This window comes from Misgurnus anguillicaudatus, chromosome 1 (genome assembly GCF_027580225.2).
Source record: "Misgurnus anguillicaudatus chromosome 1, ASM2758022v2, whole genome shotgun sequence".
NCBI classification, from domain to species: Eukaryota; Metazoa; Chordata; class Actinopteri; order Cypriniformes; family Cobitidae; genus Misgurnus; species Misgurnus anguillicaudatus.
Window position 1 is genome coordinate 25,430,927 of NC_073337.2, and position 25,641 is coordinate 25,456,567.

The window sequence follows — 25,641 nt, forward strand, 5'->3', positions numbered from 1 at the left end:
GAGAATTGTATTGGGTTTAATGTAAACTATAATGGTCTATGGATAATGTATTTTATTTTGTGGGATGTTAACTGGCAGACGGAAACGAATAGATTACCATTTAATCTTACTGGAATGACCCAAAACACCCTACATAAAGAAATGGTATCTGCAATGGAAACCTTTGCAACATTTATTTATATTTTACGTCTTTGTTGAAAAACCTGGAAATCAGCTATTCTAATGCATTTAAAGGGGACATTACATAAGACTTCTTTAAAATGTTAAGTAAATCTTTGGTGTCCCCAGAGTCTGTATGTAAAGTTTTAGCTCAAAATACCATATAGATAATTTATGATGTCATGTTAAAATTGCCACTTTGTAGGTGCGAGCAAAAATGTGTCGTTCTTGGGTGTGTCCTTTTAAATGCAAATGAGCTGATGTCTGTACTAATGCCAGTGCTGTGGTTTGACACTGCAGATTAAGGGGCGGTATTATCCCCCTCTGACATCACAAGGGGAGAAAATTTCAATGACCTATTTTTTCACATGCTTGCAGAGAATGGTTAACCAAAACTAAGTTACTGGGTTGATCTTTTTCACATTTTCAAGATTAAATGATTCCTCCACTTTCATTAAAAAGAAATCACGTAGTAATGTAATTGAATACTATTAAAATAAGCATTAAAGTCCTTTACAAGTAGTTTAAAGAAAAACTGCCTCACCCCATGTCATCCAAAATGTTAATTTCTTTCTTTGTTCAGTCAAGAAGAATTTGGTTTTTTTTTGTGGAAAACATTCCAGGATTTTTCTCAATTTAATAGACTTTATTGGACCTTAACAGTTTACCATTTTTGCCATTTTAATGCAGCTACCCAGGACTCTAAACGATCCCAAACGAGATATAATGCTGCGTTTACACCAACCACGTTTCAGGCGTCAAAATCGCGTCTAACGCGCCTAGTTTTCCCTTTGAATGCATTTGAGGTGCGTCAGAGGCAAAATTCGCTTCTTGTGGGAGGGGCAAGTGCTATGCGGTTGTCTGTTTGCAAGATGACTGATGTTGATTGTGCATTTATCGGGAGAGTTACCGGTTTGTTTTTGCTAACCTTACTATAGGGGGAAAATTAACGGCGCGGGTCGATAAACGGCACGTAATTCAAAAGTGAAATGTGTATTACAACTTACCAGGTTGCCCGATGTCCTCACTGACAACTCTTCCAAGCGAGGTCCTTTTTATTCCTGTCTATATAGAAATAAGAACGTGTGTCGGATAGCCCCAGGTGACTGCTTACGTACAATATCAAGCGTTCCTTCAGGTTGAATGAGTGACTCCGGGTGGGCTGCCACCACAGCAGCAAGCAGGCTCCTGATTGGTTAACGCAGCGCGAAATTCCGCCAAAGTTCACATTTTTCAACTCGGGCGTCGGCTGGCAATTTGCGTCAAACAAAAAATGCACAAAAAGCACCATTCCCAAACTAGCTGCGCGAATGAGGCGGAATCGCGTCTTCTGCGCCAAACCGCCTCATCCGCACCGCGAGACCTCCAGACGCACATCAACGCGTCTTCACATTGACTTAACATTGAAATCACTCGCGCTTCACGCCTCTACCGCGGCTGGTGTAAACGCAGCATCAGGGTCTTACCTAGCAAAACGTTTGTCATTTTCGGCAAATTAAAAAAAATAAAAATATGCCACAACTTCTTGTCTTGCACTAGCCGTGTGACACGCAAGCATGATCTTACGTAATTTCGTAAGCACGTCGAATGAAACTAGTGTTTACAAGTGTAGAGAAAGAGGACTGCTTTGACGTTGTTGTATGTGGAATGTTACTAATTAATGTCTTTGGGTCAGTTTATTGTTTAAAATGGTCCGCAAATGTGCGTTTCACATATGTGACGCGTGACCTTTCGACATGCTTACGCAAATGCGCGGGGTCGCGCTGGTGCGTCACACTGCTAGTGCAAGACGAGAAGTTGTGGTTTAAAAGTGCTTATTTTGTATTATTATTGTCAAAAATTGTTTCGCTAGATACAGTAAATTATCAGGATTTTATTTTTATGAAAGTTGAGTAATCATTTAATAGAAGCACTGGGGACCTTTAATGGTTATAATGAGAATTGTATTGGTTTTAATAGAAACTATAATGATCTCTGTGAGTCTATACTGGTAATCTGTTGGGTTTTATGGATGGGAACCAATCACCATAAAATCCTACTGGAATAAGACCCAAAACACACAATTTAAGACATTTTGTAATAGTTTTAATGGCAAACAGTAGACAGTTCATAATGGTATCTAATGAAAACCATAAAAATGTCTATTGTTGTTTTTTTAGCAGAGAGTACTAACATTTCTTACTGTATTTATAACAGGATAAACTAACTACATATAGCAAAATATACAGAAAGGTTTCGTCATCCCAAGGGATCTTTGGGGAAAGTCTTGTGGGGGATGGTGGTGGTCGTCAGTGGGCGAGTTCATACACAAATCACGCCGTACACATTTTAAGTGAAAACACGACCCGTGTAACTTAGTTTATAATGCGGGTTTATGTTCGTACATTTTTCTTGTGCATGGCTATCGCCCTTCTCTCTTTAATATTTGTGTTCACTAAAAACGATGCAGAAACTTATCCAGCCGGATTAAAGGAAGTTAAGATGCCCGTGGGGAACTTCAACAGAGCAAAAGCAAAACAACGACCCGCGACTGCTGGAGGGTCACACAGAGTCGGGTAATCGGATTTATTTTATTCATTGGTTAACTCATAAATCTAGATATCTTAGCTTGTTTTAACGACGGTATTCACAACAGTGATTTTTGTAGGAGTTTTAGCGTTGATGTTACGCGTTTCCTTTAGGAAATTAACCATGGTGAAAGTAAAAAGTAATCATGTTTTTGATAACGGTAATTAAATTGTACTAAGTTACCAAGGTTTACCTTACGTTACAAATGTTATGGTTAAACTATGGATCCTGTAACTTGGTGAGACCATGGTAAATGTGCAGTTACCATAGTTTTACTATGGTAAAAACCAAAACAAAGTCTATTGTTGCTATTGTTAACACAGTTGATTTTGCATTTAGGGATCGTTTTTGTGTACACACTGAAATAAGTCATTACTTTATGAAATTAGTCACTTATAAATATGTATGAAAACGATTCGAATTCTACATTTACGGGGTCACGAGAACCGGAAATGTCGGACGCTTGGAAACGCACGTGACAACAGCGCGTGTAATTCCACACTGACTTGTGAAACTTTTTGTAGATGAAAGTGCTCACACCTACCCGTGGACTTTTAATAGATGTGCCTGCCGTGGGCTGGTAGTTTCACATGTCGAAAGAGTTGTAAATTCAGAGTACTGACGAAGTATATCACACCTCTCGCGCGCACACCTGTGTTTCAGGTGATTTATGCTTGGGGGGGAAGTCACTGTGGATAAAAAAGATCGCTGCTGAAAAACAAAACAAATAAAAAGTTTACATTACAGACAACAGTATGAACCATCAGCTATTTACAGTTACAACAAATATTTTTTTTTGATGATGTGTGTTTTTGGTCTTATTCCAGTAGGATTTAAAGGGATAGTTCACCCAAAAATGTAAATTCTGTCAGCATTTACTCACCCACCCTCATGTTGTTACAAAACTGTTTTAATTGATTTGTTTTGTTGGACACCACAGAAGATATTTTGAGAAATGTTTGTAACCAAACTGTTTTGAGCACCATTGACTTCCATAGTAGTATTTCGTCCTACTATGGAAGTCAATGGTGCTTCTGTTTCCTGCATTTTTACAAATATTTTCCTTTGTGTTCAGCAGAACAAAAGTCATGTTGTTCTATGCATATAGATGTATTGTTAAACTCAAAAATAATTTTAATAAATCTGAGTTTGATTTTATTCACTCATGAAGGTACAAAAGTTGTCACTGTGGCGGCCGCGGTACCTTATCAAAAAGTAAACTTTTGTACCCAAAGGGTGCATATTGGTACCTCTTAAGTACATATCTGTACCTAAATGGTACATTTTTGAAAAAAAAAACTGTCCCAGTGACAAAACTTTTGTACCTTCTTTTCTAACCGTGTTAAAACACTAACTGTGGGTTCACACCAGACGCATTTGAGGCGTCAAATTCGCGTCTACCACGAGTAGTTGGACGCTTGAACATTTTGAGTGTACTCGCTTTATTCGCGCGTGAAATTCTAGTCATCGAGACATTCGCGTGGAAATTCGCGTCATGGGAGGGACTTTTGCCACTCTGCTTGCTTCCTGTAATCATGTCACTACTAGAGCAGGCTCCTGATTGGTTAACGCCAAAGTTCAGATTTCTCACCTCGCTCGCGACAACGCTCAATTTGCGCCATTCGCGCGAACTAGACACGCAAATGAGGCGGAAACCCGTTTACCGCGCCACGCTAAAAGCCTCGCCTAAGTGTGATCATAGCTGGGCAGCTGGATTTGACTTCAAATATTACTCGAAAGATTTGATATAATTTTGGGGGAAGTATTAATCCATCTATCTTTATATTAACCCATTTATGAGGATTAATCCTTAATCTGATGACCTTTTTGCAGGGATGTTAAACACAAAGTGAATGCTACTGGACAGCACAAGACAACGATGCACCTTGCAGTGGTAGCCTGCGGACAGAGACGAAGAGAAGCCGTCAACATGCTCAAGACGGCTGCGATGCTAAGCAGCCGAGCCATGAGATTTCACATCTTTGCAGAGAATCAGTTGCATGCTAGCATTAAGGCAACAGTCAGTATGATTCTAATCTTTATGAAATTCTCACTATATTCAGTTCGATTTATGCTGAAATGTATCTTTAAAAAAACTAAGAGAGCTTTAATGCTACAGTATTATAACACTGACGTTTTTAAAGGTGCCGTAGAATGTGAAATTTTATTTACCCAGGCATAGATAAATAATACATGGTAATGACATATCGTGAGCCTCAAACACGATTGTTTCCTCATTCTTATGTAAACCTCGTGCATGCAATAATACCGACTGTCACGTTACAGTGGAGATGTACGCCCCAACATTAAATTAAGTATAATGTTGTTACAATGCTAAAAACAAAGTTGTGACTGCTGAGTTAGCGCTATTTGCTAGTTAATAGATTAGTCCATTTTCTTTAAAAAATCCAGATAATTTACTCACCAGCATGTCATCCAAAATGTTGATGTCTTTCTTTGTTCAGTCGAGAAGAAATTAGGTTTTTGGAGGAAAACATTCCAGAATTTTTCTCATTTTAATGGACTTTAATGGACACCAACACTTAACAGTTTTAATGCAGTTTAAAATTGCAGTTTCAAAGGACTTTAAACGATCCCAAACGAGGCATAAGGGTCTTATCTAGCGAAACGATTGTCATTTTGGCAAGAAAAATAAAAAATATGCATTTTTAAACCACAACTTCTCGTCTTCATCCGGACGTGTGACGCGCCAGAGCGACCTCACGTAGTACGTCATCACATCAAGAGGTCACGGATGACGTATGCGAAACTACGCCCCAGTGTTTACAAGTGTGGAGAAAGAGGACCGTTCCGATGTTGTTGTATGTCGAATGATAACAGTTAATGTCTTTGTGTTAGTTTAATGTTTGAAATGGTCTGCAAATGTGCGTTTCATATATGTAACGCGTGACCTTTCGACGTCATTGCGGAATTATGTAAGGTCGTGGTGGCGCGTCACACGTCCGGAGGAAGTTGTGGTTAAAAAGTGCATTTTTTTCTTGTCAAAAATGACAATCGTTTCGCTAGATAAGACCCTTATGCCTCGTTTGAGATCGTTTAGAGTCCTTTGAAACTGCATTTTTTTAAGTGTTGGGGTCCATTGAAGTCCATTGAAATGGGAGGGATCCTGGAATGTTTTCCTTAAAAAACATGGTTTCTTGTTGACTGAGCAGGGAGGGACATCGGCATTTTGGATGACATGGTGGTGAGTAAATTATCTGGATTTTTTTTAAGAAAACGGACTGATCCTTTAATGCTAACTGCTAACGTTTGGGCTGAAGTTCTACTATTGAAGTTACACAGTTACGTTTTGCAGGTCCATATTTAAAAAAAAAAACACACAAACTTACTTGCTGTTTACACACAAACAGAGCTACTGAAAGAGCTGCTCTGTGAAACAGCCAATCAGAGCAGAGCTCAACATTATTATTCATGACCCTTCCAAATAAGGTAATAATAGGCCATTACATTCTAAAGACAAATCCTAGGGTTGTAAATGGACATGTTAAACCATCTCTGGATATTTTTGCACTTAATAAAGCACAATTTAAATACAATTTAACAATTTAACATATTATTTCAATGCATTCTTTGGCACCTTTAAAGTCACTGGGAAACTGTAAGGAGAGAAAAAATTAACCCATTTTCCTCTCGTACAGTTGGATTCCTGGCCAGCTTTCATTTCTTTGAAATTCAGCTATGTTGTTCATCCCATTTCATTCCCGAATGACCACCACGAAGAGTGGAGTCAGCTTTTCAAGCCATGTGCATCCCAGAGACTCTTCCTACCAGTGAGTATTACTGTATGGTTTATGAGTAAACGAGGCGAAATTTACATAAAACAACCCATAAATATAATACTTTCTTATTAACATAAGGGCCTTCTTTATATTCACTTACTAATATTGCAATACATCACACGTTGTTGGGAAAAATGCATGTTTTCCTTTACAGATGATCCTGAGAAATGTGGACTCTTTACTGTACGTGGACACCGATGTCCTCTTCCTACGGCCTGTAGAGTTCATCTGGGACACGTTGGCACGTTTTAACTCCACTCAGTTGGTAGCCATGGCACCAGAACACGAGGAACCTCGGATTGCCTGGTACAGTCGCTTTTCCCGTCATCCATATTACGGAAAAACAGGCATCAACTCGGGCGTAATGCTGATGAATTTGACCCGGATGCGAATGGCACAATTCAAGGTGAGATGCTGGCCCACAAACAAGACAGCTTTGTGCATCACACAAGCCTTTTGCTTGTTAATTTTGGACACTTGTATTTCAATTTTAGTCCAGAAGAGGATGCCAAAGCTCTCTTTACAATCTTTTACTTAGCTTGACAGTAGAAAACTATAAAGTTTACATACTTTAACCCTGTATTTGTGTATTTTCGTCTGTCTCTACAAACAGAATGACATGACTTCTGTTGGTCTTCACTGGGATGAGCTACTAATGCCTTTACTACAGAAATATAAGCTTAATATAACCTGGGGTGACCAAGACCTCATTAACATCATCTTTCATTACAATCCAGGTACACCTTTTTCCTACATTAAACAAAATTTGCGTAGCTTTATGACTTTCCATATTTAAGTAACAGATGCATGTGTGTCCAACCAGAGATGCTGTTTGTTTTTCCCTGCCATTGGAATTACCGTCCCGACCACTGCATCTACGGTAGCAACTGCATCCCAGCTGAGGAGGAGGGCGTGGTCACCCTACATGGCAACAGAGGAGTGTTTCACAATGACAAACAGCCGGCCTTCAAAGCTGTGTATCAAGCTTTCAAACTGGTGAGTTACCTGCCAAACTTCCAGTCACAACTTCTGCAACGTTTACATCTGAATTCCCTCTTTTTTCTGGCAGTACATATTTGGAGAGGATCTTCTGAGGTCATTCTTGTTACCCCTGGAGGTAGAGCTGAACGCAACCACGCACACATACTGTGGAAAAGTTAGTTATTTTTTTACCAGAGGACTCGGAAAGTCTGTGAGGAGGATTCGGAGAGCAACGGCACCGGGTGGATGAGAGCGACGCTGAGAAGTGGCTGAATAAAAGCGGGAATGAATTCGCAGAAACTGGATAAAAGCAGCACTGCTGTACCAGTCGTGTCTGTGCAGTCAGATCTAGGATTAAAAATTGCCCCGGGGAGCCATTTTGCATTTAAAATAGGCGTCCAAACACAGCACAGATGTCAAGGTTTAAACAAGGCAAAATTTGGGCTGTAAGTGAAAACTTAATAGACACTTCCTGCAAGATATTTTTGCATAAACGACCAAATTCAAGTTTATTTTATCTAGATGTGTTTTTCTCATAGCCCGACTATACCTGGTTTATAGTTAACCTAAACAGTGAAATGATGGCTAATGCTTGCTGGGGCAGGTTTACTGGACTAAAGACTGAATGGTGGAAGTTTTAATGAGTAAAACAAAGTACAAAGTAAAAATGAAATGTGCATTTCTACTGAAACATTTTAAGGTCCTTTACGAAAATTAACCACGGTTTTATTACAGTTAATACCAAAAAACTGGTTATTGTAGTAAAACCATGGTTACCACAAAATACCCATGGTTTTCAAAACTATAGTTAAACCATGGTTAGTGTAGTAAACAATGGTCTTGCTAATAGTAACCAATACACCAAAAAAAAAAAAAAAACATGATTACTACACTAAAAAACCATGGTTAATTTTCGTAAGGGGCGGTATTTGCTTTAAATTTATTTATACTGTTAAACCGTTATTGAATGTATTGCATACATAAAGTGGGACATACTTGAGAATGTAATTATGTATTTGTGTAAAATGTTTTGTTTTTGCCCAAAAATAAAAAAAAATTCTCTCATTTACTCACCGTTATTAGACCACAAAATTGCATGGATCCAATTTCCTAGTCCCTTTTAAAGGTGGGGTGTATGATCTCTGAAAGCCAATGTTGATACCCCAATACAATCTGGACCTTCTTTTGATAGACCCGCCCCACATATACGCAACCCAGGCAACGATGTCAGTTAGTAGACTCGCCCCTTACTGCTGATTGGCTACAAGTGTGTTTTGGTACTCGGCCCAAATCCTTTTCCAAAGTATTTTTCAAAAATCATGCACCCCGCCTTTAACTGAAAAAGAATGAGTCGTTTTTATCTTACATACACCGTGGGTCCTATTACAAGTAAGTCGCCATGAACACTAAATGGACAAACTTCTTTATAAAGTGTGTTTTCTCACAATGTTGTCTCTGACGATGAGGTTTTTGTCCTGTGGCGGCTACCGTATCTTCTCTATGCGTTTCGAAAGGGAGGGGTGGACTGAGCCGTTGGTTGCAATTCACAATCTCACCACTGGATGCTGCAAAAAATCTACATACTGGACCTTTAAATGATGATGTTCATGTAAAGTAAAACTATTATCATATTTGACTTCATGAATTTGTTACTAATTTACACTTGTGAAGAATTTTTTCAGTGCCAAGGCAAAAGGAATATCATTTTAGCTGGAGGCCAAGAAAGTGCAGTAATTGTCATTCACAGCCCATTTTACTTCAATAAAGTGACATTTCCAAGTCTAGATATTCAACAACAAAGAAAACTGGGGCGCATACCAGAATAAAGCCAAACCAAGTGCATGTTTGCTATGCACATTACCCAACTTTGATTTTCTATTCATTAAATTCTTCAGTGCCTCTCTGATAGTTTGACACGCCAAGCTTCATATTTTGCATATCGTTGCAGTTGGACTTGAAATACTGGCTTATGTCCCCACAGGGCATTTTTACGAGTCTTGTGATGAGCTAATTTTTTGTGGGACTTTATAATTAGGAGTGACAGACGGTATAAAAACGAAATATAGTGTTGTAAAAAAATAGCTCAAAAGCTTGACATATATACCAAACAAAATATTGCAACCATATTTGTCACTGGCATGAAAACAACCCAAATGCTGGGTTGTTTCGACCAATAGTTGGGTTAAATATGGACATTTTCTACATTCTTAAAATGCTGGGTTAACCCAAAGTGTGGATCAAAATGGGACAAGCCCAGCCTGCTGGGTTGTTTTAACCCATTGTTGGGTCAAATATAAACATTTTCTGGGTTAGTTTCTACCCAGCTGCTGTGCTCGTCCCTTTTTGGCCCAATGCTGTGTTTAATTTTTAAAGTGTACGTTCATTTAAATCAGTGGTTGGGTTTGTCCATATTGTACCCAACCATGCGTAATCCAGAATTTGAGTGCGTCAAGTAACACTTAACAAAGTACAGATCAAACCAACAAAACCCAGTCCAGCCTTATCTCACTGCTTCTCAAAGATGGCAGGACTTTAATATGGATGGGTCAGAGTTGAACTCGGCTGCTCTTTAGGAAATCATCACACAACAGGAAATTTTCACAGTCAAAAATTAGCTTTAAAATCATCTTATAAAATTTAATATTACACATTTTCTAAAAAGATACAGCAACTTACAGTATTAATCATATATTTGGCATATACACTAATGTATTTGTGTTTATACATAGGCCTAATACTTTACTTGATTTACACCTAGCAGATGCATGGTAGAGTTTTTTTTGTGGTGGGGGGGATTGGTGTGAGGTAAACTCTAAATAATTGAAACCAGCAATTACAATATTACTACTTACTATTTATACAATATTTTATAAAAACATGTACAGCTCTCCCACTGTTCAAACCAAATGTACACCCTTGACACCAAGACCATATAGAATCGAGATCATGGGTCTTCAACAGGGGGTCTGGGGTCCCTTGGGAGTCTGTATTGGTATTACTGGGGGTCTTCCAAATATTGTTAGAATTAAACATTTTTATTTATTTATTTGTTACAATTATTTATTTGAAATCAGAAATTATACCAATAATAAGAAATCAAAACTTAATTAAACTGAAGGTTTCCACATTAAATCTATTAAAATCGCCATTAAATAAAAAATAAAAAATCTAAATTTTATATGAAATATTTTTTTTTTTTTAACAAATCTGTGTGCTTCATTGTTTGTTAAAAATGAATGTGCCCTTACAATCTTTAATCAAAAATGCAAATCTCCCCCTTCCTGAAACGAACTTTTTACTTCCGGTCACGAGGAACAGCAGATGGGCGGGGCCTAGGAAAAGATCGCAACGATTAGGCTTGGTTCGACTTCATGTGGTGCCACAAGAATCGACAGGCCGATGACCTCAAAGTATCACGAGAGCGATTCGAGAACTCATACGAAGTCTATTTTCGTCTCGCTCTCGCGGTACCTTGACGTCATCCGCCTGTCAGTTCTAGCCGCGCCGCATGAAGTCGAACAAGCCGGTAGCAACACAACCCAACTTCCAACGATCCAATCAGTTCTCAATGGACGAATTCATGTCCCGCCCTACATTTACCAGCATATGAGTATGCGTATACCAAAAATTATTATTTTAATATCTTTGTAATATAACCATTATAACAAATTATGTAAATCAACAAGTCTTAATCTGATTCTCTTTATCCAATAAAGACTACTTGAGTCCTTTGCCTAAAAAAGTGAAAGACCTCTGATCTAAATTGATCAAACAGATAAAAAATATGTAGTTACATCCACTAGGGTGCAGCATTGTTCTGGCCATAAGTATTTCCCTTATTGTTTTGAGCCTTATTCTGTGACACATAAGCAACAAAAATAATGGATTTTTTCCAACATATTTATATCTTAGCATTTTAGCAGGTTTAGATTAAATATGTGGACTTTCTGCGCTGATACTTAGATGAAAATGTGCAGAATAGATTTAAACATGGAAAATGTGAGCAGTTGCAACTAAATTTTAAGCCGAAGTATTTAATAAACAAACACGCAGTAGGCAGGGGATGTGTTAATATAAATAATGAGTATGCAATTTATATGCTAGCATTCAATCCACGATCACTTAGGGCACTTTGTGAAGTTCACTGATCATGATTTATTTCTAGTTTAAGCATTGGCAACCTTTACTTTAGTCATAATGACTTGACGAATTACTCAAAGAGATTGATTTCACAGTGTGATACCCTATAAATGTTTTCATAAAAGGCCATTTGTGAACTTCTCCTTTCATAATGTGCAATCATATTCATGCATCCAAGTCCACTATCAATAGCTTCGGTTTAAAATGAACTTCCCAAAACAAAAAACCTTCAGGCCTATTGTACGTGTCCTCATCTGTATGCCATCCATTGGACATCGACTCAGCCCCTCGTTTACAATAGACACCCTATCTTTGCTTCCCTTCCCATCATTTCTCCCTCGGACAATATTTACCTCAAGTGGGAACAAATAGATGTTTTTTCGAGTCAACAAAAAAGCAGCCTGCGGTCTGGAGAAAGAGACCTTATCTCTCTCTCTCCTATTTCCCCCCAGTGAGCTTTTCAATTAGGTAATTATAGCCATGTGAAAGGAGACTCGGCAGAAAGCCCCAGTGCATTGTGGGAGCACCTGTCCCCCACAGACGCCAATTACCTGGCACGTGAACCATCCTATTGTGTGGCCGCTCAGAGGGGTCCAAGTCTGCAGGAAGTGTAAACCCAGCCAATGTGTGGTGTCTAATCAACGGCCAAGAGGAATCTGTGAAACAGGTACAGAGGAGAAATAAATGACGCTTGCTTCTTTTCTCGGTTGTTTATATATGCATTTGTATTCAGTTTGGCAGACCGCCGGTATGAAGCGGCTGCTTCACACCGTGAAGCTTAGAGAAGCATTTTTGTACCGGCATCAACATAATGCATCTATCACACTTTTCGATCACCTTTTATTATGCACTAAACTGTTTGGTGTTGAGGGAAATGCATTTGTATAAAAGTGCAAAGTCAAGTTGAAACAAAAGTCAGACGCACGTGCGGTGACGCGATTACACGTCTGGTCGAAACTTTACTCTGTTTTCAAACTCTTGAACAAATACCTCGTCGAAAATAACAAATGTTTTGGTTTTCTAGGTAATACGTGTTGTTTATTTTGCTTGTTATATAAATAAATTTTAAAAGGACTTTGTTGTTATTTATTCTTAGCGGAGTTTACCGGAAGTTACGTGTTGACCACGAAAGCCGCATGTTTATGTTGTTACTGCTGAAACCGTCTATATTTAAGTACACTTAGTAAATGTACTATTTTCAAATTCATAGTATTCAAAAAACAGTAGGCCAAAAGTACCCGGATAACCTACTACTTCCGGCAAGATCCCGAGGTGTTCATTCGATGGACACTTTTTATCCTGTGAGCACCCGGGAGAGGAGTTATCCAATGAAGAAGAAGACAGAGGGCATTGTTTTATTAAAAATGCCCAAAAACGTTAATGCTGCGTTCAGCCCAGCAGCGGTAGAGGCGTCAAGCGCAAGTGATTTCAATGTTAAGTCAATGTAAAGACGCGTTGACGCGCGTCTGGAGGTCTGGCGGCGCGGTAGACGTAATTCCGCCTCAGTCGCGCATCTAGTTCTATGGGGAGAATTGAGCGTTGCCGCGGGAAATGTGCAAGTTGAAAAATTTGAACTTTGGGAGAAGCCCCTCCCATGACGCTAATTTCTGCGTGAAAGTCTCGATGACTAGAATTTCCTTCATGCGTGAATGAAGCGAGTAATCTCAAAATGTTCAAGCGGCAAACTAGACGCGGTAGACGCGAATTTGACGCCTCAAACGCGGCTGGTGTGAACCCACGGTAACGTGGCTCAAATGCAAATGGGTGATTCTCATGAAATCCAGATTTAAAAGGTGTCCAGCATCAGAATTTTTAAAAAGCCTTTGAAGTAAATTTTTTGCACATATAAGATTAAGGTCTGAACTTACTATAGACGGTTTCAGCAGTAACAACATAAACAAGTGGCTGTCGCGGTCCGCACGTAACTTCCGGTAAACTCTGCTAAGAATAAATAACAACAAAGTACTTTTAATGTAGTTTAATTATATAACAAGCAAAAAAACAACACATAGATTACCTAGGAAACCAAAACATTTGTTATTTTCGACGAGGCATTTGTTCAAGAGATCAGTTTAGCAACTAGTCAGACCATTAAAAAAACAAAACCGGAAGTAAGGTTCGGAGCCAGACGTGTATCACGTGCGTCCGATGAAACCGTCTATAACCATAATTTTTAGAGGATTTAAAAACATATTTCCTATAGAATTATTAACATTTTTTAGATTATCATTATAAAAAATTATCATTACCGCACCTTGATATTACATTAAATATATGAAGAGTTTCGATGCAAAACGAGATAAATCCGTTTTTAACATTTTTGTCAAAACATGTTTATTATTATGTTATCATGTTATTATTTTGTTTTATAAAACGGTTAGTTCCAATCCTTGATTCTGATTGGTCAATGGGTGTGCTTTATTCACAATAAAACACGGCTATGACACTGCGCCCTTAGCAACACCCTTAGCAACCACATGTTTTTATTTGAGCTTTCTTGCATATTACACACTGGAACACATTTTTTGTTCATGGTTAGGGACTATTTTTTTCTAGCGGAAAGAATGCTTTTATTGATTTAACTTCATGAAAGTTGCACTAATATTTTTTGTTATTTAATATTGTGTGGTTACCGTTTTATAAAAGCAATAAGGTACTTGAGGCAAGTGCTATATTGTGAATAAGTATAACGGTTGAAGGGGTTGCAGGCACTCCGCTTCGCATCGTGCCTAACAACGCCCTTCAGCCTTTACTTATTCACAATACAGCACAGCCTCTCGTACCTTATTGCTTACTTATGGTGCTACTTAGCTGTATTTAAGTTATGAAGGTTTAAATCAAAACAAACTAACTGCAGTTGAATTGATATTAATTAGAATGCACAACCAAAAAACGAGATATTTGAAAAATTAAAAAAACTGAGTTATCTCGTTTTGTAACGAAACTCTTGATATCCATTTACAAACTCATGTTTCGGTAATGAGAAATAAAAAGTTAGGTACTATGACAAACAATATTTTAACTTTTATCTGCAACTGCTTACCTGGTAGCCATCTTGAGTGTCACAGTCAATTATGTCCCTTCCAACTAATTTGTTATGAAAATGTTAGTTCCTCGAGGGCTTAAACAATGGTTGAAAATTGTTGCGGAGGATGAGAAAATTGGTCTTGGACACATTTATATTCCTTATTATTGTCTCTACATTTACTAATAATCACCAAATAGCACATGTGTCTTTACTGTAAATGTTTATAGTATAACATGCACTGAAGCTTTTTATTTTTTAGATTTTTTTAATTATAAATATTTCCATGTCAAAGAACCCAAATCCAGTCATGGACACATTGCGGTAATGAACATTTTCCCCTTAAATGTGGACAAAACAACAAAATTGGTTTGTATGATTTCATATGAAATCATGTGCAAAATAGTACATGAAGAGATGTTTGTAACTGTATGCTTCTTATTTTGATACCATTTACTTTTTTTATCTAAATGTTTCATGACACCTCATAAGGCTAATTTCGCGAGAATCACCCAAATACATAAACAGCTGTCCCTTGTGGTTAAATTGCACTTGTTTAACGTCATTTCAGTTAACGACTAACTTTTTGTTATGATGATGTATGTCACGTGATGTATCAACACGGATGTAGTACGTCCAAATTCATTCATACTATCCATGTTAGTAAGTTTTCAGACGCAGCCCAAGACTTCAAACCTTTTCAAGCAAATAAGCCTATAGAAATGTATATAAATGTATGTGTTTATGGTGACCTAAATAGGCATTTCCTACCTCTTGGTTGATATAGCTTAGGTTTACTGTCTCCCAAGTGTCCCAATTTATGCTCCTCCAGTCCGTTTCACCGTGCCGTATTGATTCAGTTTGAATTCATTTCCCAGTTAAAGTCTGTGTGGTGAGATGATGATGAAATCCATGCCAGTGAAAAAATCTACATTTGGGCTTCAAAAATGTCCTCACAGTGATGAAAATGTATGTCATTTAACACAACTACCCTGTTAAATATGAAAAATAAATGAAAACCATCAAAAGATCCTTGTGGTGCTGATGGGAATATACGCGTTTATGTATAGATTTGATCACTTCAGCCTCACATTAAAGCACAAGATAGCGTTTGATCACATGAATAGGGTTTGTGTTGATTGTATCAAACGTGCTGGTTGTATTGATGAGCGTTATTTTATCATATTGAAGATAAAAACATACAATGATCTTATCTGACAGTGGAATTTGTCTTCATGTTTTGATCAGGAGTGATGTGACGTGAATCCAGCTGTCTGTCCATGCTAAAATTGAATCTGAATATTTCCAAATAAATTCAGATTTCACTGCGAGAGGGACCATAAACACCAAGAGGAAAACAAAATGTCATGTCTGGTTCTTATCTTCTGGTTGCTTTGTCACTGCAGATCAGTTGAAATGTCCCTTAACGTATAAGAATGATATTTATTGCTGAAAAGAAAGAGAAGAGGTTTTTATGGATGCTATGAGGGAGCTGTGAAACATCATCTCCACTGTGACTTTGGTCTGATTCAAGCTGAGGTCTGACAGGTTATATAACTTTCACCTATTGACCTTGTGACTGTCTTTGCTTATATATAAGAAGAGGGAAAAAATGACAAAAGACAAACATCAAAACAAATAACATGATTATGCACGTTTTGTCATTGTTACATTTTGGACTACTAAAGTGTATATATAAGGTGCTAAAATATTTAGTGCATGTTGAGTTGCAGTTTTGCCTTCACAGGTTCATGGGTATTGTGCCCATCAAGCAATTCTGCAATCTAATAGCCGTCCGAACACAGCCCAGATGTCTAGGCTAAAACAAGGCAAAATTTGGACTGTCAGTGAAAATGTATTAGGGTGATTCTCACGAAACCATTGAAACACCACGGCACTAATGATTTTAGCATTAAAATGTGTAATATAGTAACATTAAAAAGCATCAGAATTAACACAATACTGTGTTCTACCTTGCACAATGTGTGATTTCAACATAAGAATTTATAATTGTAAGTTTTATCTCATTTTCTGCTGAAATTCTCATTACCGCAATGTGTCCGGCTGTGTTTGAACATGCGTTATGTTGTAATTTAATCAAATTAACACAAAAATATTAAGAAAAAAAATAAATGGATGTTTTGCTAGACTACTTTAGATGACAGAAAAAATATTTACTGAATGTTCATGTATAATAATAATTAGGAAAAATTAGGAAAATGATGTGTCCATGCCTGATGTTCTCATCCTTCGCAACACTTTTTGAGAACAGTTTAAGCACACATACAGAATTTTAATAAAGTTTGATTTTGAGTGACCAAGCACATGGACCAGTTACTTCAAGATGGCTACCAGGTAAGATCATTTTTTTACAGTTAATTTGAAATATTGTCTTGTCAGAATGCTTACACGACATTTTGATTATCATTACCGCAACAGATGCTTATTAAATGTTAATTTAATTAATAGAAGCATAATACTTTGATTTTAAATGCATGTGCAGAATCTCCAAATTATGTTCTTTCAGGTTTGTCATGTCATTTTGAAAATATGTCAGTGTTGATGTTTTCTGACTGTTGCGGTAATGAGATTTTTTAGAATTAATTTTTAAAATTATGTTACAAAAAGTGTTAAATGATAAGTAAAAGTTTTTAAATTAATGTTCCCATTTACTCCAGAATTTGTTTTTCAATGGCTGGTGGGAAAAAAAGTAAATTTAAGCAATTTTTACATTTTCATGCTTGACATTTTTAAAACCGAGTTTTCGTGAGAATCACCCATTAGACGTCTAACAATAGCCCAAAAGTAAATAAAATCAAACAGCTTGTAATCACTGTAGATTTTGCTTACATGATGACCAAACTTCTCTCAAAACGATAATTTGGCAAAAATAACATGTAACCAAATTCAAGTTTGTTTCTGCTTGAAGTGGGTTACTCGTATACTATATTTGGGTCTAACCTAGATGGTAAAATGATGGCTTGCTTGCTTGGGCGTAACAATACTGTCACCAAAAGGGTAAAAAATGAATTATTGCTTGCAAATATGTTTCATACAAATCCCCTTTCTTCCATTTGCTGGTGAAACACAATAAGAAACTTGAAATGTCTTGAATTTATATGTGACCCTGGACCATAAAACCAGTCATAAGTCACAGGCATATTTAAAACAATAGCCAAAAGTAGACAGGAGAGATGACTCTGGACCGGATCCGCACCAGAGCTGCCGACTTCGGCCCAGATCTGGCCCAGAGTCATCTGATGATTGTATGGATCAAAATGATCGATTTTTTTATACCAAAAATCATTAGGATATTAAGTAAAGATCATGTTCCATGAATATATAGAGTCTGATTAAAAATGCTAATTTACAAGAAAACACACGTCAGACGAACTTAGAGGGTTTTGCATCTGAGCTCTTTCATTTTTCCTCCTTTGCATTGATAAACCACCCTGATTTCACGAGGATTCGTAGGTATTTTACGAGTTGGCTAATTCGTATGAATTCGTACAAAGTGAATCGCACGGAAAATGATTATCATAAAAAACTATAACGAAACCCCACCTTTAACCCCAACGCCCGCCACGCCATGTAACCAAATTCGAGTTGGTTTCTGCTAGAAGTGGGTTACTCATAGACTATATTTGGGTCTAACCTAGATGGTAAAATGATGGCTTGCTTGCTTGGGCGTAACAATACTGTCACCAAATGGGTAAAAAATGAATTATTGCTTGCAAATATGTTTCATACAAATCCACTTTCTTCCATTTGCTGGTGAAACACAATAAGGAACTTACCTTGAATGTCTTGAATTTATATGTGATCCTGGACCATAAAACCAGTCATAAGCAAATTCACACAGGTATATTTGTAACAATAGCCAAAAATAGACAGCAGAGATGACTTTGGGCCGGATCCGCACCAGAGCTGCCAACTTCGGCCCGGATCTGGCCCAGATTCATCTGCTGATTGTATGGATCAAAATGATCGATTTTTTTATACCAAAAATCATTAGGATATTAAGTAAAGATCATGTTCCATGAATATTTAGAGTCTGATTAAAAATGCTAATTTACAAGAAAACACGTCTGACGCACTTAAAGGGTTTTACATCTGAGCTCTTAAATTTTTCCTCCTTTGCATTGATAAACCACCCTGATTTCACGAGGATTCGTAGGTATTTTATGAGTTGGCTAATTCGTAGGAATTCGTACAAAGTGAATTGCACGAAAATGATTATCATAAAAAACAATACCGAAACCCCACCTTTAACCCCAACGTCCGCCACGACATGTAACCAAATTCGTGTTGGTTTCTGCTAGTTACTCATAGACTATATTTGGGTCTAACCTAGATGGTAAAATGATGGCTTGCTTGCTTGGGCGTAACAGTACTGTCACCAAATGGGTAAAAAATGAATTATTGCTTTCAAATATGCTTCATACAAATCCCCTTTCTTCCATTGGCTGGTCAAACACGATAAGAAACTTGAAATGTCTTCAAGTTATATGTGACCCTGGACCACAAAACTAGTCATAAGTCGCACAGGGTATATTTAAAACAAAAGCCAAAAGTAGACAGCAGATGACTTTGGGCCGGATCCGCACCAGAGCTGCTGACTTCGGCCCGGATCTGGCCCAGAGTCATCTGATGATTGCATCTGAGCTCTTTTACTTTTCCTTCTTTGCATTGATGAACCACTCTGATTTCATGAGGATTCGTAGATATTTTACGAGTTGGCTTATTCCTATGAATCGTACAAAGTGAATTGTATGAAAAATGATTATCATAAAAAAACAATAACGAAACCCCACCTTTAACCCCAACGTCACTGGGCAAAAGCAAATCGTACAAAAACCTTGTAAAATACATACATTGCAAAAAAATATGCAGCTGCCGACTTTGGCACAGATCCGGCCCAAAGTCATCTCTGATCGATTTTATTATACCAAAAATCATTAGGATATGAATTAAAGATATTTAATAAATTTCCTACTGTAAATATATCAAACACTGATTTATCATTATTAATGTGTGTTGCTTAGGACTTCATTTGGACGACTTTAAAGACTTTACATTTTTGCACCCTCCGATTCCAGATTTTCTCAGATCTCAGTATCCCAAATAGTGTCCTATCCTATCAAACTATACATAAATGGAAAGCTTATTTATTCAGCTATTAGATCATGTATAAATCTCAATGTCTGAAAATTGACCATTATGACAAAAAAAGTGCACTTTTACATTGCCATCAATTGTTTTAGCTTGGGTATAACATATTGAATGTGTTTTATACCAATGATCTCCAACATGGTGCCCACTGGCACAAAGCTGCCCGCACAGATTTTTAAGTTGCCCACCAAAGCACATTTTACAAATAACCTCAATTTAAATATTTATTCATTACATATTTTTATATTAGCATGGCTTTTTATGTAAGTTAACATTTTAAACAATGATAAAACATATCAACAACTCAAATAAAATCAACAAGTTTTGTTTTATCCATTGTGGTAGCCCTTGCTCACAAAAAGTTGTTTTACACACTATAAATTATCAGTTTTTTAAAGCAATAAAACCCCAAATGCTCTTTGGTAAAAGCAACATAAGTCAACCTCAGTAAGTAAATGAGTTTACGAAAATAAAGACATATAATGACGTCTGATTTCAGCCCTGGGTTCGTGTGAGTGCAGACCATGTTAAAAAATTGCTGCGGTAAGCGTTTCTCTGATTCATAGGATCGTTTAAAAGGAAAAGCAAAATGTGTACCTGCTCACATAGTGACCCGGTCCATCTTCATGTAAGGCAAAGGTAATTAAACTGTCACTTTGCGATTCAAAAAATGCACCCGTCACCGCATCTTCTAATGCAGAGGAATATTTGTCACCTGTGCTTGACTCCTAAATGGCTTCAATTGCGTATTCGCACCTTTGATTTGTGCATAGACCCGTGTCAATAAAGCATCCCCCCGCCCGCTCTTCCACATACAAGATGTCGGCTCCAAATGAACATCTCCAATTAGAAAGGAGTAATCATTCACTTGTGAGCTTTACATTTACATTCATTTGTTGCAATCTGTGTGAGACGATTTTTTTATTCCTTAAGGGAACTAATCACAATGAGAATAATTGAGGAGCTTAGATGTAAAAGCCGCTAAACGCCACCTCCGTCAAAAATGCGATAATGATTTAACCGAATGCTTTCGGCAGTTTCATCAAATACTTTCACTTTAAATCCGCATAATCCCAGCCTCAAGAGGATCGCAAACCAGATGCGCAGCTCAGCGCCGTTCTAAAAAAATCGAACACATTGTTTTCTATGAGTATACGCACAGTGGCACCGCCAGGTGGCGCATGTCCGCGCCGCCCAGCTTTGACTCAGGAAGTTGCTCAAATCCCTGTCGCACCACTCACATAGTTTAACATTAAATAACATCATATTTGTCCCAAATCATTAACGATGAACATTGGCTGCTAACGTATATTTTGCATTTTGAAGTAGATGCTATCTGACGAAGCTCGCACTATTTAATGTGCACTATCCCTTCGAGTTGTCCTAGATGCGACTCAGCGGTGCGCGACGCTGAGCTGCGCGGACGGTGTGCGACCCTCTTTAGGTCATTCAGAAATTTTTAAATGCTAATATACAAGAAAACATGTCAGACACACTTTTTTTTTGCATGAACTCTTTAATTTTTCCTCCTTTGCATTTCTGCTGATAAACTGATTTCATGAGGATTCGTATGTAGTTACGAGTTGGCTAATTCGTATGAATTCATACAAAGTGAATCATACGAAAAAAGGTATGATTATCATAAAAAACAATAACAAAACCCACCTTTAACCCCAACGTCACTGGGGCAAAAGCAGATTGTACAAAAACGTCCACCTCGTTAAATACCTACATTGTAAAAAATATGTAGCATTTTTGTTACATCAAACAGATATTTTTGTTACTTTAAATTAAAAAATTAAGTTAAACAATTTCAACTTGATTTTATAAGTTATGTCAACTTATCACAAGCTCAAACTTAAAATAATATGTTGAATTGACTTGCAAAACCAAGTTGTTTTAACTTTATGATGCATTTTTTTTACAGTCCACGACGGTGGTTTTCAAACTGGGGGCCGGGAGATGGTGCCAGGGGGGCCCCAATTAATTAATAATTAATCAATTTATCATGAATTCTGTGTAGTTAAACCTAAAAAAATAAGGCTACTAACCAAAATCACTACTTTTTTGTATAATTTAATTTTTTTTTATTAAAATTTATTAAAATTGTCACAAATTTTCTTTAAGGGTCCGCGAAGGAATGCACCGAACACAAGGGGGGCCGCACGCTGAAAAAGTTTGGGAACCACTGGTCTACGAATTGTCATGAGATAGCATTGGAAAACACATCATAATTTGGCACTGGGACCAGTGGTGGCTGCTGACTTCTTTTTTCAAGGGCGCTTGATGCGAAGTTTGTCAAAACATGTATGTAGTCTGTCATGTGTGTGGTTCGTATTTCAAAATATGTGTTCGGCACGTCAAGTGAACCTGTGGGCATCAGGCGTCATGTCAAAATAAGTGCCTGTTGCAGACGCGTCTAAAGAGTTTATGATAAAACAGACGCTCGCGGTTGCCAGATATTCGTATAATATCATGCGTAATCAGAGTTTACTGTTAATGGAGTATCTTGCATGAATTTTGTGAACGTGAGCGTCTCTTTTATCATAAACCATTTTGATGCGTGTGCAGCAGCCACTTCTTTTGACAAGACACGTGATGGTTCACATGACGCAACAAACACATATTTTGAAAACACAAGCAACACACGACACATATTTTGAATTTGAGCCCCTCGGAAGAGAAGTCACGAGCCGCCACTGACCGGGACTCTTAGGAGCTATGGCAATTATAGACAGATTAAAAACAGATAAGAAATAGCTAATTGTAAAAAAAAATGCTGATGTGGTCATGAAATTGTTTTCATAGAGGCGCGCTGTTGAATTGTTAGCTTAGCATGCCGCTTAGATCTTTTGTTTCTCGATAACATCTCCAAAGGCTTTTCTGTATCCGTCTGTGCTCGGATACAAACCCTTAAACACTTGCTTTTGTTTTGCTTTGTTCCCAATGCACAGTGTACTACGCACGGTCGCCTTTGTATTTCCTTCTAAACCAGAGCTGCACATCCATGTCTTCCCCTCATTAAATTTAAACTGAGGAAGCCATAAATGATAGGCCTCTTATGCGTCAAACACATTGTGACAAATATCACAATGGTTGTCTTTTACGCCACCTTTTCAGCTCATTCAATCTTGGACTGTTACCATTGTTTCAGCCCTGGCCTGATAAAGCGCAGATAATGTTAACCGGTTATCGCGTTCGCAGAAAAGAGGGCAAAATAAAAGACCCGAGACAGCCACCGAATTAGCGACTTTGATGAATTGTGCTTTTGAACGCGAGAGATTAGCATACTGATTGGACTGATTATTTGTAATTGCACTTGGAAGCGAAAGGCGCTCACTCTGGAGAGCGCTGGTTCGCGTTTCAACTCCCCGAAATCACAAGCTCCCTGAATTAATCTTATTCGCTTAAAAATAGTCTAAATGTGAGGTTTTGTTTTAGAAATTCAATCACAAAACACCCAGACGGCAGCAGGTCTTTTTTTAGAGCGCACACTTCAGGGCTTCCGGGCACGATGGGTGAGATATGCAATGGGGGAAATGTACGTGAATTTATCTGGGAATCGCTGCGAGTAAGTAGTTTCACCTGAGGCAGAGCATGTGTCCTTCAAAACCATCTGCCAACATTTGCACCAGTTAATTAATTTGTCCTTCACAGAATAGGGAATACAGATCCTGACAGATGCACGAGACACAAGTACTGATGCTCAGGGGGACGCCATGTAGCGTCTAGAGGATTTTGAGACATCTAGCAAGAATAATCAATCTTGATGATGGAGCATAAAGATATTTTGAAGAAATGTTCAAACTGCCGTAAAACTGAAAACTTTAGGCCACATCAGGTTGGATACATCAGGTTAGGCCACATAGGTTGGATGTTAATATTTGTTGGCTTAAAGGTGTATTGTGTAACTTTTAGAAGGATTTCTTGGGTACAATGGGTAAAGATGCACTATGTAACCTTTAGGAGGATCTCTTAACAGAAATGCAATAAAATATACAAAACTATATTATCAGTGGTGTATAAAGACCTTAAATATTAAACTGTATTGTTTTTTATTACCTTAGTATGAGTATTTACATACACCGCGGGTCTCCTTACATGGAAGTCACTATCATGTTTCTACAGTACAAACTGCTATATAGAGCGCGTTTTGTGACTATGTTTTCTCAGACCAGTGTTGGGAAAAGTTACTTTTAAAAGTAATGCATTACAATATTAAGTTACTCCCCCAAAAAGTAACTAATTGCTCAAGCGCAAAGAGTGGGTGATTATATGTTAATATGTTCAGTTTAATTATTATTTTATTTTTAAATTGAATTAATTAAACTGAAAAGTAACTTGCATTACTTTTTTTTAAAGGTAACTAAAATATGAATGTGTACATTTATAAAGTAATGCGTTACTTTACTCGTTACTTCAGAAAAGTAATATATTACGTAATGCACGTTACTTGTAATGCGTTAACCCCAACACTGTCTCAGACGACGACATGTTTGTCCTGTGGGGGCTACCGTAGCTTCTCTATGCGTTTTAAAAGGGAGGGGATGGTTGCAATTCACAATCTCACCTCTGGGCGCTAAAAATCGACACATTGGTCATTTAAATACGAATGCGAGAAGTTTTTAAGCATTTTTTAAAAATCATATATTGTCTCATTCATAACATTGTTTCTTCTTCAAAAAAACGAAAATGTAATAAATATTATTGGTTCTTTAACGAGCCGTCCCTATTCCATTTGTTGGGAATTATTGCTTCTGGTTTGTGCATTTTAATTCATAGAATTCCTATAATGCTTCCCTTGTCTAAAAAAGACAACATGTAAATAGACCGATATCTTTCTGGACTCTATTTAGGAAAATATAAACAGATGGTTCAATATATCGGTAGTAACTACATTATCTGAGAATTTACGTTTCAGGTTTTGACTGTAAATGTCCAGCCGGATCTCACGGGAATTTGTACATATTTTAAGAGTTGGTTAATTTGTATGAATTAGTAGAAAGTTAATCATGCAAAAATGAACGGTTATCATAAAAACAATAACGAAACCACACCCCTAATCCACACGTCACACGGCAAAATGTACGAATGTGGTCATACGAATGAATACGAATTAGCCAAATAAATTAAATGCATTGTCTGAAAATTTACATTTCGAGTTTTGACGGCAAATGTTCTGATCTTAAGGGAATTTGTACATATTTTTTACAAGTTGGCTAATTTATATGAATTAGTACGAAGTGAATCATGCAAAAACGTACGATTTTCATAAAAACATTAACGAAACCACACCCCTAACCCCAACGTCACAGGGGCAAAGTCGTGTGGTTGTATGAATTAATACAAATTAGCCAAATAAATTAATTACAATGTCTGAAAATGTACATTTCGAGTTTTGACTGCAAATGTCCAGCTGATCTTAAGGGAATTTATACATTTTTACGAGTTTGATAATTCGCATGAATTTGTACGAAGTTAATCATGCAAAAATGTACGAATATCTTAAAAACATTAACGAAACCACATCCCTAACCCCAACGTCACAGGGGTCAAGGCAAATCGTACAAAAATTTACGAATGTGGTTGTACTAATGAATACGAATTAGCCAAATAAATTAAATACATTGTTTTGACTGCAAATGTCTAGCCTGATCTTAAGGGAATTTGTACATATTTTTTACAAGTTGGCTAATTTATATGAATAAATATGAAGTTAATCATGCAAAAACGTACGATTATCATAAAAACATTAACGAAACCACACCCCTAACCCCAACGTCACAGGGGCAAAGT

General features: G+C 37.4%; 1 protein-coding gene across 1 annotated transcript; it reads left to right on the plus strand.

The window, feature by feature from the left end:
- The first annotated feature begins 2,242 nt into the window (after positions 1-2,242).
- On the plus strand, positions 2,243-8,570 carry gxylt1b (glucoside xylosyltransferase 1b). Its single transcript, XM_055191100.2, has 7 exons — positions 2,243-2,714; positions 4,561-4,747; positions 6,387-6,518; positions 6,682-6,933; positions 7,141-7,264; positions 7,351-7,523; positions 7,597-8,570. Exons 1-7 carry the CDS (start codon positions 2,524-2,526, stop codon positions 7,756-7,758), a joined length of 1,221 nt encoding a protein of 406 aa, XP_055047075.2. The 5' UTR covers positions 2,243-2,523; the 3' UTR covers positions 7,759-8,570.
- The last annotated feature ends 17,071 nt before the right edge of the window (positions 8,571-25,641 follow it).